Genomic DNA, 13,834 nt, shown 5'->3' with positions numbered 1-13,834 from the left:
TCCATCTACCATCTTCGCATCATTTTGAAGTTATAAAACTGAGCTACCAAAAAGTAAAGTGATAGACCCCCATGTGGCTAGCTAGACAGTGATAGGGACTCTCCTAACCAGTATCTAAAGGAGGAAGAAGAAGTGTAGCGATCACCCAGTTAAACACCTTTCATTTTCAGTAGCTTCCAGTGGAATTATGGGTGGAGATAAGACTGAAGGAAAAACTTGGTCATTTCTCTGAGGTAACAGGAGTTGCAAGACAGCAGCAGACTTCTCTGGCCCAAATTCCTGAAAGCGCATGCTCCTCAGAACACCCACAGTGATACCACAGATAGAGTTCAATGTGTGAATGGATTGTGTTTGGAAAATTCATTAGTAAGCAGATGACTTAGAATTCTTTACTGATTTTCCCAAGGAAACGATGTCATGATGAAGATGAGGTTCCCAGACAAGTCCATAAAAGCTGTTACTATCATGAGATGTGAGATTTGCAAAAGGGGGCTCTAACTGTCTATGTTCAAGGAAAATAGCAAGAGCTATTCATTCCACATCCCTGGGCAGAGAGCCAGCACTGAGCAGAATTTGAAATGAGACAATCATGTGTAATATGTTCTTTCTGGCCTTGTGCCTCTTTCCCACCAGTGTCCAGGGCTCCTGTGGACTCTTTCCTGGCCAGGGATATGCCTGGACTACATCATGCCTGCCTCTTTCCTGTCTTCTCCAGAGCTACCCACTCACAATGTGAGATGTTGAGGAAAGATGAAGATTGCACATGAAGAACTAGTCGGTTATCTGGCTGTGAGGGCTGACAGTTTTCAACCATAGGCTGCTGCTGTCTAGGCAGGTTCATTTTTTAACAGACAGAACAATCCCTAAAAGCAGGCCAGGTTTCTCTGTTTCTTATAGCTATTTCCCCTCTACTTTTAAACAAGGGGGTTGTTAACCTATGATTTATGTATTTCTAGAAATTAAGAAAAAAATGGGTATTTTTAGGTTTTCTGGTCAAAATTAAACACCTTTTTATTCAATTCCAATGACCCTTCTCCTCCCACTGTTCAATGATGTTTCAAACTTTTAGATTCTTCAAAATGTCCATGTTTTTATCACATTTGTCAGCACCAGAGATACAGTAGGCAGACCCGACATTGGTTAGGATTTATTTTTAGCTCCTGAGTGTAGGTGAATGTAAACTGGAAAATCCCTATGATGTGTATACTTCCTACAAAATAACTTCCTTGATTTGTTTCACTGCTTTCATTTTTAGCAGTTTCATCTTTGAGACTACTTGGTAGTACTTCCCTAGACCTGTACAACAGTTTTCTTGTCATCAATTCAAAAGAAAATGAGACTTTCAAGAAAAGTGAGGCAGTGGGTTGGGTAGGAGAGGTGGGTGAGAATGTTGAAAGGAGTGACATTGATCAAGAGGCATTGTATTCATAAACTGCTCTGTGAAATGGCAACTCCTTTATACAATTACCTACAGAAATTAAAGCTTTAAAAAAATAATGTTGGGTTTTTTGTTGCTGTTTTTGTTTTGGGTTTGTTTTGTTTTGTTTTTTGCCAGTCATGGGGCCTGAATTCTGGGCCTGGGCGCTGTCCCTCAGCTCTTCAGCTCCATAGCACTCTACCACTTGAGCCACAGTGCCACTTCCAGCTTTTCCTGCTTATATGGTGCTAAGGACTCTAACCCAGGGCCCCATGCATGCAAGGCAAGCACTATACCACTGAGCCACCTTCCCAGCCCTAATGTTAGTTTTAATAGTAACTAACAAGTAAACTCTGAACATCATTCTATACAAAAAAAGAAGAAGAAGAAATCATTTTAAAGAAATAACTAAGAAGCGTGGTGCAAATGGCTCACACCTATAATCCTAACTACTCAGGAGGCTGAAATCTTAGGATCGCAGTTCAAAGCAAGCCCAGGCAGCAAAGTCCATGAGACTCTTATCTCCAATTAACCACCAGAAAACCAGAAGTGGCACTGTGGCTCAAGTTGTAAAGTGCTAACCTTGAGCTGAAGAACTAAGGGACAGCACCCAGGCCCAGAATTCAAGCCCCAAGACCAACCCAAAAAAAAAAAAAAAGAACTAAGATATCCAACTTACTCTAAGTAGCGGCCTCTTCAGCAGGCCTGGCTTTCCTTCACTTGAGACCCATTCTTTCATGTGAAAGTAAATAAATGAAGCACTTTGGGGAAGGAAGGACTCTGGATAGGCAGAGACATGTACAGTAAAAGACTTACATGTCACTGTGGGAACTGGGCAGGGGACACAGCCTCAAAGAGTGAGTATCATCCCCTGAGAAATAGGGAAAGTCACCCTGCCTCATGGGCATCTCATGAAGGCTACCACTTGAGCCATAAGTTCTATTTCTGGCTTTTTCTAGTGGTTAAGTAGAGATAAGAGTCTCAAGGACTTTCCTGCCTTGTCTGGCTTCAAACCATGATCCTCAAATCTCTGCTTCCTATTTGCTAGGATTACAGGCATGAGCCACTGATGCCTAGCTTTGTTCCTTCTTTTTAAGACACGTGCCTCTGCATAGCCTAATGACATTGTGGGCTGAGATTGTGCTCATCTCAAATTTATTCTGTTTGGTTGCTTCTCAATCCCTAACTCCACCTTCTGTAGCATGTCACATTTCTGACTGCTGATGCTCCTGAAAGCCCCTAGGCATTGCAACATCTGTTGTTCAAAAATCACTTTAAATCATAAGGAATTGAAGGCAGTTCCAATTTTATACTTTAATATTACTTTGGACCCCCTAAATAAGCTGATATTGTACTTGTACTCTGCTTTTCTTGTTTACAAAAGGCTTTGTTTGCTGAGTGCAGAGAGCTGTCCCGTACAATAACTTATTCAGTGCAACAAACCTGAGAAGAGATTGTATCAGTCTTGAACCTTTTCATTTTGAAGGGACAGGAAGGCCAACTCAGAATGGCTTAGGAAAAAAAAAAAAAAGAAAGAAAGAAAGATTTTTTTGGCTTCTCTCCCTGAGAAATCAGGCTGTAAGGTAGAGCTGGATCAGAGGCACAAAGAAATCATTAAGGGTAACGATGCTTGGCTTTGTGTTCTACTGTGTTAGCTTTCATCTCAGGCTATATGGTGGTTAGTTTGGGTAGCTATAGGTCTTATCCAACAGGAAAAGAGAGCAAGCATACACACCTCTTTGAACTAATAAATTCAGCATATCAATTGTCTTAGACTGAGTCATGGTCCTATTTCTGGAATCAGCTATGGAGACATTTCCTGAAATGGGGACACATTAGATGGATACAGAGGTCATAATCTTTCAGTATAAAATCTGAATATTGTTTCTAGGGAATTAATGAGTGTCCACTATAGATATTATATTGTGTGTCTGTCTGTCTGTGTGCTTGCATGTGTGCCAGTCCTGAGGCTTGGACTCCGGGCCTGAGCACTGCCCCTAAGCTTTTGTGCTCAAGGGACACTCTACCACGTGAGTCACAGCTCCACTCTGAGCTTTTTTGGTAGTTAATTGGAGATAAAGAGTCTCACAAACTTTCTTTCCTACCCAGACTAACTTTGAACCAAGATCTTCAAATTTCAGCCTCTTTGGTAGTGAGGATTATAGGCATTAGCCACCAATACCCAGTTTATATATTATTATTGTCATTTATATATATATATATATATATATATATATTTTTTTTTTTTTTTTGTTTTTTTTTGTTTTTTGCCAGTCATGGGGCCTGAACTCTGGGCCTGGGTGCTGTCCCTCAGCTCTTCAGCTCCATAGCACTCTACCATATATATATATATATATATATATATATATATATATATAGGGAAACTGGTGCTTAGAGAAGATTGGCCAGTGTTCTAAATGTCTCAAAGTGTGACCAGGGCATCCTTAATGCCAAGGACTTCTTACTCAGAATCCTATCCTTTTAGAATACTTCTATCCCTGACCATGAGAGCAAATGTGTGTGGCCGCTAGGCAGAGAAGAGACAGTATTGCACACTGCAGGCCTCCCCCATCCCATTTTGCTCCAGCAAAGTGTGTCCTTAGATATTTCTTACTCTTTGTATGTGTCTTTCTTCACTCTCAAAATAGTATAATCTCTTCCCTACCCAATACACATTGAGACCCAGATGAGGTGTTGGGAAAGAACTTTGAGGATTATGTATGTTTTCAGGAATGCAAAATAGCCTTTCTTTTTTACAAACTCCATATGGTTTGTAAAGACATCAGGTTTTATTTTTCAGTAACATCAAGAAAATTTGTGAGACACTTTCCAGCTTGCAAAGTGTGCTTCATATATCTTGTTGCATTTAAATATTCCAAACAATGAAACATAGGAAAAACAAACCATCAGAGGGTTGAGAAACTGGCCCTGGAATAAACCAGTACTGAGTGCAACCCCTTGGACTTAGCCTTTCACTCTACTCCACGGTGATTCAGTCAACTCAGGGTGGATCATTCTCAGCCAAAGTAAACATGGATGAATTGATAAATAGTACCATTTTTAATGTTACCTAAGACTTATTTATGTATTTTCTGATGTTTAATAAATTGTCTGCTTTTAAAATATGTTTGGGTTAATATCTTAATTTGATGTTGTATAAAACAAAATCAGAATAAATACTTGTACATAATCAAGAGAAAACATATCCATCTCTCAAAATGTGAAGACCGAGAGTTCTACATTACTACATTAAGCACTGTCTTGAAAAATAATCTTACATCACCAAAGAATCTTTCCCCTCTATAATACCTTCATATGATACTTCACAAGTCTAAAAACAAACTTTGGCAAAGTAACTGCAGACATAGATTTTCATCCATGACAGCAAGGCATACTAGGAAGACCTCACAACTGGCAGATGGTCATATGGTCACAGTGATGTGGGATTGGTTGGTGTACCCACAGAGCTGTTGAAGTGATAACTGGTGTGGTTGCTGATATCATGGCCCCAAAGTTCTTCACACCCCTCCCTTCATTCCAACCTCAACTAATAATCATGCCCCAGGGCCTCCAGACAGGTGATGAAGAATGGGCAATAAGTCTTTCCTAATGGAAGCCATGTTTATCAGATAGTTACTGGCATTGTCATCTCTTACATGTGGCCATGTTTAATCAGGTCCTGGCTTATAACACTGAGCGGTGGTAACAGGAATAATACCTGCTTCAATTGAGGGTGTATTGAGCATGACACTGGTGTGTGCCTATGTTTGCCCAATTCTGTAGCCACTGGCTACATTTGCTTGTTATTGAAATATGGTAGTTCTAAAATGATGTACTTTAAGTGTAAGATAAAAGCTTTCACAAACTTAGTGTATAAAATAACTCATTATTTTTACATTATGTGTTAAAATGTTTTATATATTTTGGTTAGGTAATACATACTGAAATTTAATATTCACAATAATCAGGATTGAATGCAGGGTTTTGCACTTGCTAAGCAGGCAACCTCCAGCCCTTTTTGCATTGTTTTGTTTGTTTTAGGGGACTTGGGATTGAACCCAAGACATTGCACTTGCTAGGTAAGCGCTTTGCCACTGATCTACATCCTAGCCCTGGCACTCGTTATTTTTGAGGCAGGGTCTTGCTTTATGCTCAGTCTAGCCTGGGCTGTGATCCTCCTACTTGTGCTTCCCAATGTTGCTAAAGATGACAGATACCACCACCGAGCCCAGCCTTGGTGCTTCTCCCATAGCTGGGATCCAAGCTGGGAAACCAAGCTGTTTTTTCGAGAACCTATACCTGTTCTGGTTCCACTTAGACTTCTGAGAGGACTCTAAAAGTTGCATGTTTGTCTTAGTCCATTTATGATTCTACAACAATACCATGCTTGGCCTGAGGTCCAAAATATAAGAGGCCCTGGTCCAAAATGCAAGATCTTACCTGAAAAGTAACAAAAGCAAAAAAGAATTGGCTCATTGCTCATGCAGTGGAGTGCTTGGAGGCCCTGTGCTCAATCTCCCGTGCTAGGAAGCGGGGGACAAAAAAGGAGGGGTGCTTTATAACCGCACCTCCAGAATAAAAAAGGAATGTTGTATCCGCATGTGGTAGAGAGCAGAAGGGAAAGCTGGGCAAAGTCTCAAGTATTTCCTGGCAAGATGTTGGCCCAAACTGTGCCCAAACCATGAACCCCCAGTCCTTACCTCCCAGTACCTAGGATTTCAGGCTGGAGCCCCTGTACCTGGCTCTTCAAGGTCCTTTATAAGCACACCTGGTCCTATCCATGAAGACAGAGCTCTCATGACTTAATCGCATCTTAAAGGCTCTACCTCTTCATAGACCACTGGCAACATTTGAATATTGTAAGGAACACAAGTCAAGCCGCAGTAAACGTAAGACTGATTCTTGATCTTACTTTCCCAAGCCTACTCCCTTCCCCCCAGTATTTAGTAGTGGCAGAGGGCATTTTCCTTTGTGGCTATTTAAAATATAGACCTTGGAGTCATCTTTCAATGTTCTCTTCCTCTACCCCCATATCTATTCCTTTATCACATTCTGTTGAGTCTCTCTTCAGATTATATTCCACTTCTCTCTACCACTCATCTCTTGTAGGATCATTATCTCTGAGTGGACCATTGCAGTATCTCATTACTAGTCTCCCTACCTCCATCCCTGTCTCTCTGTAACTTCCAAGGTGAACATTTTACATTGTCAAGTCACTCTCCTCAGTCTTCCATATACATGTCATCTTCCTAACTAGTAGTAAAACATGTCACCCTTATAAAAGCCATACGAGGAAGTGGCGCTGTAGCTCAAGTGGTAGAGCACTCGCCTTGAGCTGAAGAGCTGAGGGACAGCGCCCAGGCCCAGAGTTCAAGCACCACGACCTACAAAAAATAAATAAATAAAAGCCATACGAGGGGGCAGGGAGGAAAAGTGGGAGACAGAGAGGGAGGAGGTAACATGTTCAACAAGAAGTGTACTCATGCCTGTCATCCTGGCTACTCAGGAGGCTGAGATCTGAGGATTGTTCAAAGCCAACCCAGGCAGGGTTGTGAGAGTCTGAGAGTCTTATCTCCAATAAACCACCAGAAAACTGGAAGTGGCACTAAGGCTCAAGTAGAAGAGTATTTGCCTTAAGCTGAAATGCTGAGGGACAGCACCCAGGCCCAGGTTTCAAGCCCCACAACTGACCAAAAAAGAAATGTTCTCACTACCTTACTTATGTAACTGTAACCCCTCTGTACATCACCTTGACAATAAAAAAAAATGTTTTTTTTTTTTCATCAGTTGTGGGGCTTGAACTCTGGGTTTGGGCTCTGTCCCTCAGCTTTTCATCTCAAGGCTAGCACTCTACTACTTGAGCCATACTGCCACTTCCAGTTTTCTGGTGGTTTATTGGAGATAAACGTCTCATGGACTTAACTGCCTTGGGTGGCTTTGAACCGAGATCCTCAGATCTCAGCTTCCTGAGTAGCTAGGATTACAGGCATGAGCCACAGGCATCCAGATGACAATAAACTTTTTAAAAATACAATAAAATAAGAAATAATAAAAGCCATACAGGATTTGACCCTTTCATTGCTGGATATTCTCTGTCTTTCCCTATCTTCTTGCCTTAGTTTACTTCCTGATCCCTTCAACTTTCCACTGAGTATCTTCCTCAAAGCCTCAGTGTTCTTTGCCATGTACTCAGGGAGCTTGTTCTGCAATCAAGTCTCTGTATAAAGCTCACCTTGCTGTCTGCACAACCTTCTCTGTACATTGATAATCTACTTGTTGTTAAATACCTCAGCCCCTCCCCGCCCCCATATTATATCTACTCTGAACTTTGAGTGGAAAACTGGTAGCTTCTCTGGATTGGTTGGATTCTTCTGTGTTCCTTGTAGAAGATGAAGGACTCTGTGCATATAGAATCCTAAAAAGTAGTGGTGTCATCCGGATAAGCGTGGATATGCTTGCAGTTTTCCCAGCATGCATATATTTGCACTTTAGAGTTTTGCCTCTGGATAATCCAGAGATAACATTTTTGTGGCAGATGTAAAAAGCGATGAATCCCTATGAGAAATCCTATTCCCAGATGAGAGTGCTTCCTCAGGAATGCTAGGAGAGCAGGGGACCTGAGGCTGTGATTTAGTGACAGAGGGGAGTGAACTGATCCTAGAAACGTAAGAACAAGAGACTTCTAATGAGACCTGACAGTTCAAGGGCTGAAGAAGGAGGCTAATCTTTTTTTTTTCCTGCCCACCCAGTCTTCATACAAATGTAAATATGCCTCCTGCAACAAATTGCCAAATGTGGTTTTAATTTGTAAGTACCCCGCCTTGTCTTTCTCTTCCTCCATTTTTCCTTTTCTTTCTTCTTCTTTTTCTTCTTCAAAACTAAGTCACAGGTTTTGCACTTTTTGAACTGGACATTTCCTCCTGTCATTCTTGTCACCTCTTCTGATGTCCCTTTTCTTCCAAAGACATTTCCCCCATTGTTGTCAGAGAATTGTGAGATGAGAGTGGACTGCTCGGTTTTTGAAGTTCCCAGAAGAAATACATGTGCTTTTTAAACGGAATTTTAAAAAGAAGTAAGACAAGGATTGAATCCAATCTGAGATTTGAAGAGTGTCAGTATCGGGGCATCATACTTTATGTAGTGTTCACAGAATCCATTGTTGTTATTTATGACCCTGTCTGCCTTCCATTGTGGACTTCTTCCAGCCTTGGGGAATTTACATCATTCCTAATAGCAAAAGGCTTTCTGGTTCCCACAGAGTTGTTCAAAGCCTGACTCATGCTCCTTATGTTAATTGTTCAGCCCCGAAAATACAGCACTTACTGGGTGTGGTTGTAAAGGGAAAATCTACTGTACTTACAGGGCATGTTTAGAAGTGTTTCACACATAAATCTCCATTGCTCCCAATCTCTCCCAGTCATTCCCTTTCCCCTCCTTTCTTTCTGTCTGACTGAACTTTTAAAATATTGGGTTTTTTTTCAGGCCACATCTAGAATAATAATAACAAATCTAGAATAATAACACACAAAAAAATAATAACACATCAAAGTCCAGTATAATCCAGTAAAGTATTTGAGTTTACTATTAAAATTGACTAACTGATTTTGACTTTCTATGATACTGGCCTGGGTCTAAAGTGATAGCACTGTAAGAAAGCTAAAGGTTACTCATGACTCTGTGGTGTGGGCAGTGATTGGGTACAATCTATGACATCATATGGGAGATGATAGCCAGGCATAATGATGGCTGCCATCTACCAGGTTCTCAGGGGCTGTCACTGTTTTTCCTTACATAAGCCAAAGTAAAATAAGGACCTACTGGTGACTTACAAAACTGTCCCTTGCGGTGGCATTTTACTGGAGTTTGAGGTGGAAGAATACTTAATGTAAGTATTCAGAAAACAAAAGAAGTTAACACCTTGCTCGGATTACTTAGTAAGCAAAAGGAAAAGATTAAAAATGCTTAGCATGGATCATTACTGGAGGAGGTTGGAGTCTTTTATATTTTACAATTACATTCTTAAGAAATTATCATGGGTATATAAAAAAGTAGATGATCAATGAATTATATAAAATCCTGGTGCTAGCTAGTATAAGAAAAAAATAAACTCTCAAGTTTTTAGTTTATCAATTGACAAACTCCAATTTTCAAGATATTAATACCAGAAGGTTTAACCTGATGTAGTCTTGAGGATTAAAGAATATATTCTTAATAGAGAAAATGTTGGGAATTTTTATAAGCCAGGTGTTAACCACTGTGCCACCAAGTCTTCCTATAAATATGCTATGTCTAGCTCAGTAACTCTATACTTGCGGATCATTTGGTCCACAGAGATATCAGTCAGTGGCCTTGAATTCCCAGATGGTTTGGAATCTTTTATGTGATAGCCTTGTATGTTTGCATAGAATGTGTAGATTGCTGGTGGAAAAGAAGTTGTAAATCTACCAGAAAGTCCTAAATGAAAAAGTCAAAATATCCTGTAACACTAAGCAGTTTCATTATGTTTTCACAAAAATAAAGCTATCCATCTGAACTTTTAGACTGTAACTGTTTTCTTTCATGTTCAGCTCTCATTTCTGATTGAATCTTTGTTATCATTCCAGACAGAAAGAGCTCTCCATGGAGTATCTGATTATTTTGCTGAGTGTGCAAAGTCTCCTTCCTCCCAGAGCAAACGCAAGAGAAATACTCTGAAAGAAATGTAAGTCTAGCATGTTTTCTCTTTTTAATTTTTGACTGCCTGCATGTATGGATGGGTCACCTGAAGTATAGAATTAAATAAGAGTACATGGGACACAGAAGAAAAAGAACTAAGCAACCCGAAGACAGCAATGGGAAGGGAGGAATGAGAGGGAAAGAGGGAACAGCCTACACTAAGCAAAAGGAAAAAAGTATAAACATCACCTGATGTGGAAGAAATGATTGTATTGTCAAAGCTCATAGAATTCACAAACTTTATAGACCAGGATAATGACAATGTGCCTGTGAAGGTTAAAATGTGTTTGTGAGTTTAACTAAGTATCACTCACTATTCCACAATACTGTGAAATATGTGAAATTTATATAATCACCTAATCTCAATTTTAAAAAAAAGTGAGAGGAGGATGGTTAGGAGTGATAGGTGACAGTGTTGTCACCCTTGTATTCATATAATGCTTTGTAGAATAGGAAATTCTTTGTACAACTTAAAGATAATAACAATTTAAAAATGTTTAAAAAAAAAAAGAGTACAGGAACCTGACTAACAAACCTCCTCTGGCAATGATCCTTACCCTCAGTCTCATATTTGCCCTTCCCACTATCCTATTGCTCTTGCTTTCTCGAAGTAGGAGTAGAGGCCTTGCTTCATAGGTATGTTGCAAGGAATAATTAGTTATAAGTCTTTGAAGATGAAAAGCACTTGTTGATGGTGTCTTTTATACAACTTCCAGGTGAATACAGACAGATAAAAAAAATACATTCCTTTTCTGATATGCCCATTCTGACTTTAATATAGTAATGATAATCTTTGTGTCCCTGATGCAGTGGGAAGAACATGAAACTATATATTGCATATATTTGTCTCTGCAGTAAAGCTTAACCAAAATAAATGTCACAGCTTTGACAGTTTGAATTTGGTGGCTAAAGAAGTTTCTTGCCATTCATAAAGTTCTTGCCATTCATAAAGTTCTTGCCATCAACTTCTTTCAAAAGTTAAGGTCTTTGGTCTCTGAATTTTCCCTGTGCAGTTTCTGTTCCTCAAAGTTTACTTTACAATTAGAGTGACAGTTATCTTTTCAGTTGACATTTATCTTTTCAGTTATGTGTACTGTAGCAAAAGAGCTTCAATTTAAAAGGAGGGAGGGAAGAAGGGAAGAGAAGAGGGAGGGAGGAAGGGAAGCAGGGAGGGAGGGAGGGAGGGAGGCAGGCAAAACAAGATACATAAACTTCTGTTTGAATAGCTAGAGCTACTTCCATATTGTAGATGAAGAAGCATTGACACCAGCTGAATGGTGATTATATCTGAGTAATATCTTGAAATAGCATTAGTGAAATTCCAGATTATTCTTTATTCACAAATAGAAATGCATTGAGCATATCTGCATGTTTTAAAATCGACCTTAGGCAGTACTGCCTATTAACATATGAAATAAATTCACCTTATTTGTTTCACTTAAAATGTGGCCTCCATTATAATTCCATTGATGACCCCAGTGTTCAAAAAAATAAAATGCATCCTAATAGAATAGAAAATATGAAAGTGGTTGCCTAATCCAATCTATGTTATCTAATCCAGGCTGTATTTTCATATATTTGCTTGGGGGAGGCAAGGAGCAAGCAGGTAGGACATGGCGAGTTCTTCAAGCATAAGAAATGTGTGAGGGAATTTGGAGGAAACCATGCCATCACAGCCTCTCACAGCATGCAATTTTTTTCTTGTTATTGTTTGTTTTAGTGTGAAAAGAACTAAAACAAAAGGCAGCACTGTGTGAGCAAATCACAGAGCAGAAGAGACACGGTGGTGACATCTAGGGACTCCGTGACTGCAGAGGCACCAAGGAGGAGGGCTGATGGCAGCCCTCGCCCCGCCCACTGTCAGAGACTGTGGGACAAACAAAGGATTACATAAAGACAGCAGAGAACAACTGCACAAAACTGGAAAATGCTAATCCAGCCTAACCAGAAGACACCAACAGCCAGCAAAACCCTCATCCCGGGGAGCAGTTGGAGACAGAACCTCTAAGTGGGAGCCCCGTCTGTAGCTGTGAGTCAGCACCACCAGGTCCAAAGCAAAGTCCACGAACTGCCAAAACATAACAGAAACTCAGGAACTGTGGCTCTGTGGAAGACTCCGACCACCACAGCAGAGTTTTTCTTGGAAGTGATCAATTAGTCCCAAGAGAAATGAGAGTGGAAAAAACATAGCTGTCAGTGTTTTACCAGCTTCAGCGTTGTCAGATCCGGGGTTACTTCTGAAGCAGAATTTGGCAAAAAACCATGGCCAAAGAAGAGCTGTGTGTTTTGGAAAAATTTTCTCCTCCAGACATCTTGCAAAAAATAACCCAGGGCAGGCACAGCAAACCAGCTGAGCCCAACAGAGAAATGAAAGAAGTGGCAAAGTTGTAGTTGAAGATACAGTGTCCAAATCTGTGATAAGAGAGCTATATGTATAGTTGCTGATACTTAGGAAATAATTACAATGACCCTGTCAAATAAAAAGTTTATATTTGTGCTACATTTTACTTTGATACTGTCATTTTCAGGAGACTAACAACATTTCTTGTCATACTGTATGGCTATCTTAAGAAATTCTTTTAATGGTAAAGTGCCATCATCCTTATCAAGGAGACCATTTGTGCAAGAATAGCAGGAAGAAATGAGTCATACCCCTCCCCCCATACATACACAACACTGTGAAGACATCATGATGATGAAACAGGTAAATGCAGTGCTTATGGTGTTGCACTTCAGTCCTAAGGACACAGGAAGTAGTCTTGCTTCTCAGCATGAGAAAAATAGGCTGACTGTCTATGTATAGTTCTGGATCCAACACCAGAGTCTAGAAACATGTTAGAAGTGTACATACTGGGCCCCACTGCAGACCTGCTGGATGAGAAACTCTGTGATTCTGAAATGTGCTCAACTTTGAGAATCTGGATTAATTGAAAACACCCTAATGTTTATTTCCTCCAGCTTGGCTACTATGGCCTCCAACTCATCATCCAGGGCCACGTATGGAGATATATACCCTGGACTCCCTCAAACTTGTAAAACACCTGGGCTCAATGTATGAGTCACTCTGTTCCCAGGATCTATAGCTTGACAGCCACAGCACCTAGGGAGTTATTACTTATACTTGCTATAATTGCTGGAAGTTTACAGATAATTCATCTCCGCATTAGACATAGACGTGACTTGCTCTTGCATGTCTCTGTAACCTGCCTTGGTCCCTACCTCCAAGGTCTTGGTTACCAAACTCCAAGAGGAGCTTGGTGGCCAGACTTTTCCAGTTTCCTATTTGGAAGGCTTCATAGCCCATTTAGATTTCATCTTTGATTCCACTAAGGAAGACAAGAAACCTAGGGGCCCACCCTAGAAGTTTGATCTGCACTTTACTTGGCCAATAGAAGATGGAAATTTTTGTTCTGGGCCTTTTGGACAGTTTGTATAGGAGAAGATTAAAGCCATTGGTAAAACTGAAAATCACAGGAATGTTGTCCACATTGAATAATGCAACATTAAAATTACAATTCTTTCTGAAAAGTAATTCTCCAAGAGGTATTTCAGATACCTTTTATGGAATAGCTTATAAACCCATCTTCACGATTGCATCTGATGAGGATCCATAGAAATTTTGTTATTTCCAAGCCAGGCGCTGGTGGCTCACGCCTGTAATCCTAGCTACTCAGGAGGCTGAGATCTGAGGATCACGGTTCA

General features: G+C 40.3%; 1 protein-coding gene across 1 annotated transcript in view; it reads left to right on the top strand.

The window, feature by feature from the left end:
- Nucleotides 1-12,632, top strand: part of Slx4ip (SLX4 interacting protein) — a 143,013-nt gene extending 130,381 nt beyond the window's left edge. The window contains 5 exon segments of the mRNA XM_070006743.1: nt 10,021-10,118; nt 11,853-11,883; nt 11,886-11,969; nt 11,972-12,317; nt 12,320-12,632. Of these exon segments, the coding sequence (XP_069862844.1) occupies nt 10,021-10,118; nt 11,853-11,883; nt 11,886-11,969; nt 11,972-12,317; nt 12,320-12,486 (726 nt within the window). The 3' untranslated portion in view covers nt 12,487-12,632.
- Nucleotides 12,633-13,834: the final 1,202 nt, after the last annotated feature.

The sequence above is a fragment of the Dipodomys merriami genome, unplaced genomic scaffold, assembly GCF_024711535.1.
Source record: "Dipodomys merriami isolate MVZ:Mamm:240054 unplaced genomic scaffold, mDipMer1.0.p SCAF_7, whole genome shotgun sequence".
NCBI classification, from domain to species: domain Eukaryota; kingdom Metazoa; phylum Chordata; class Mammalia; order Rodentia; family Heteromyidae; genus Dipodomys; species Dipodomys merriami.
The sequence above is the reverse complement of the archived record's forward strand: the minus strand, read 5'-3'. Positions and strand labels throughout refer to the sequence as shown.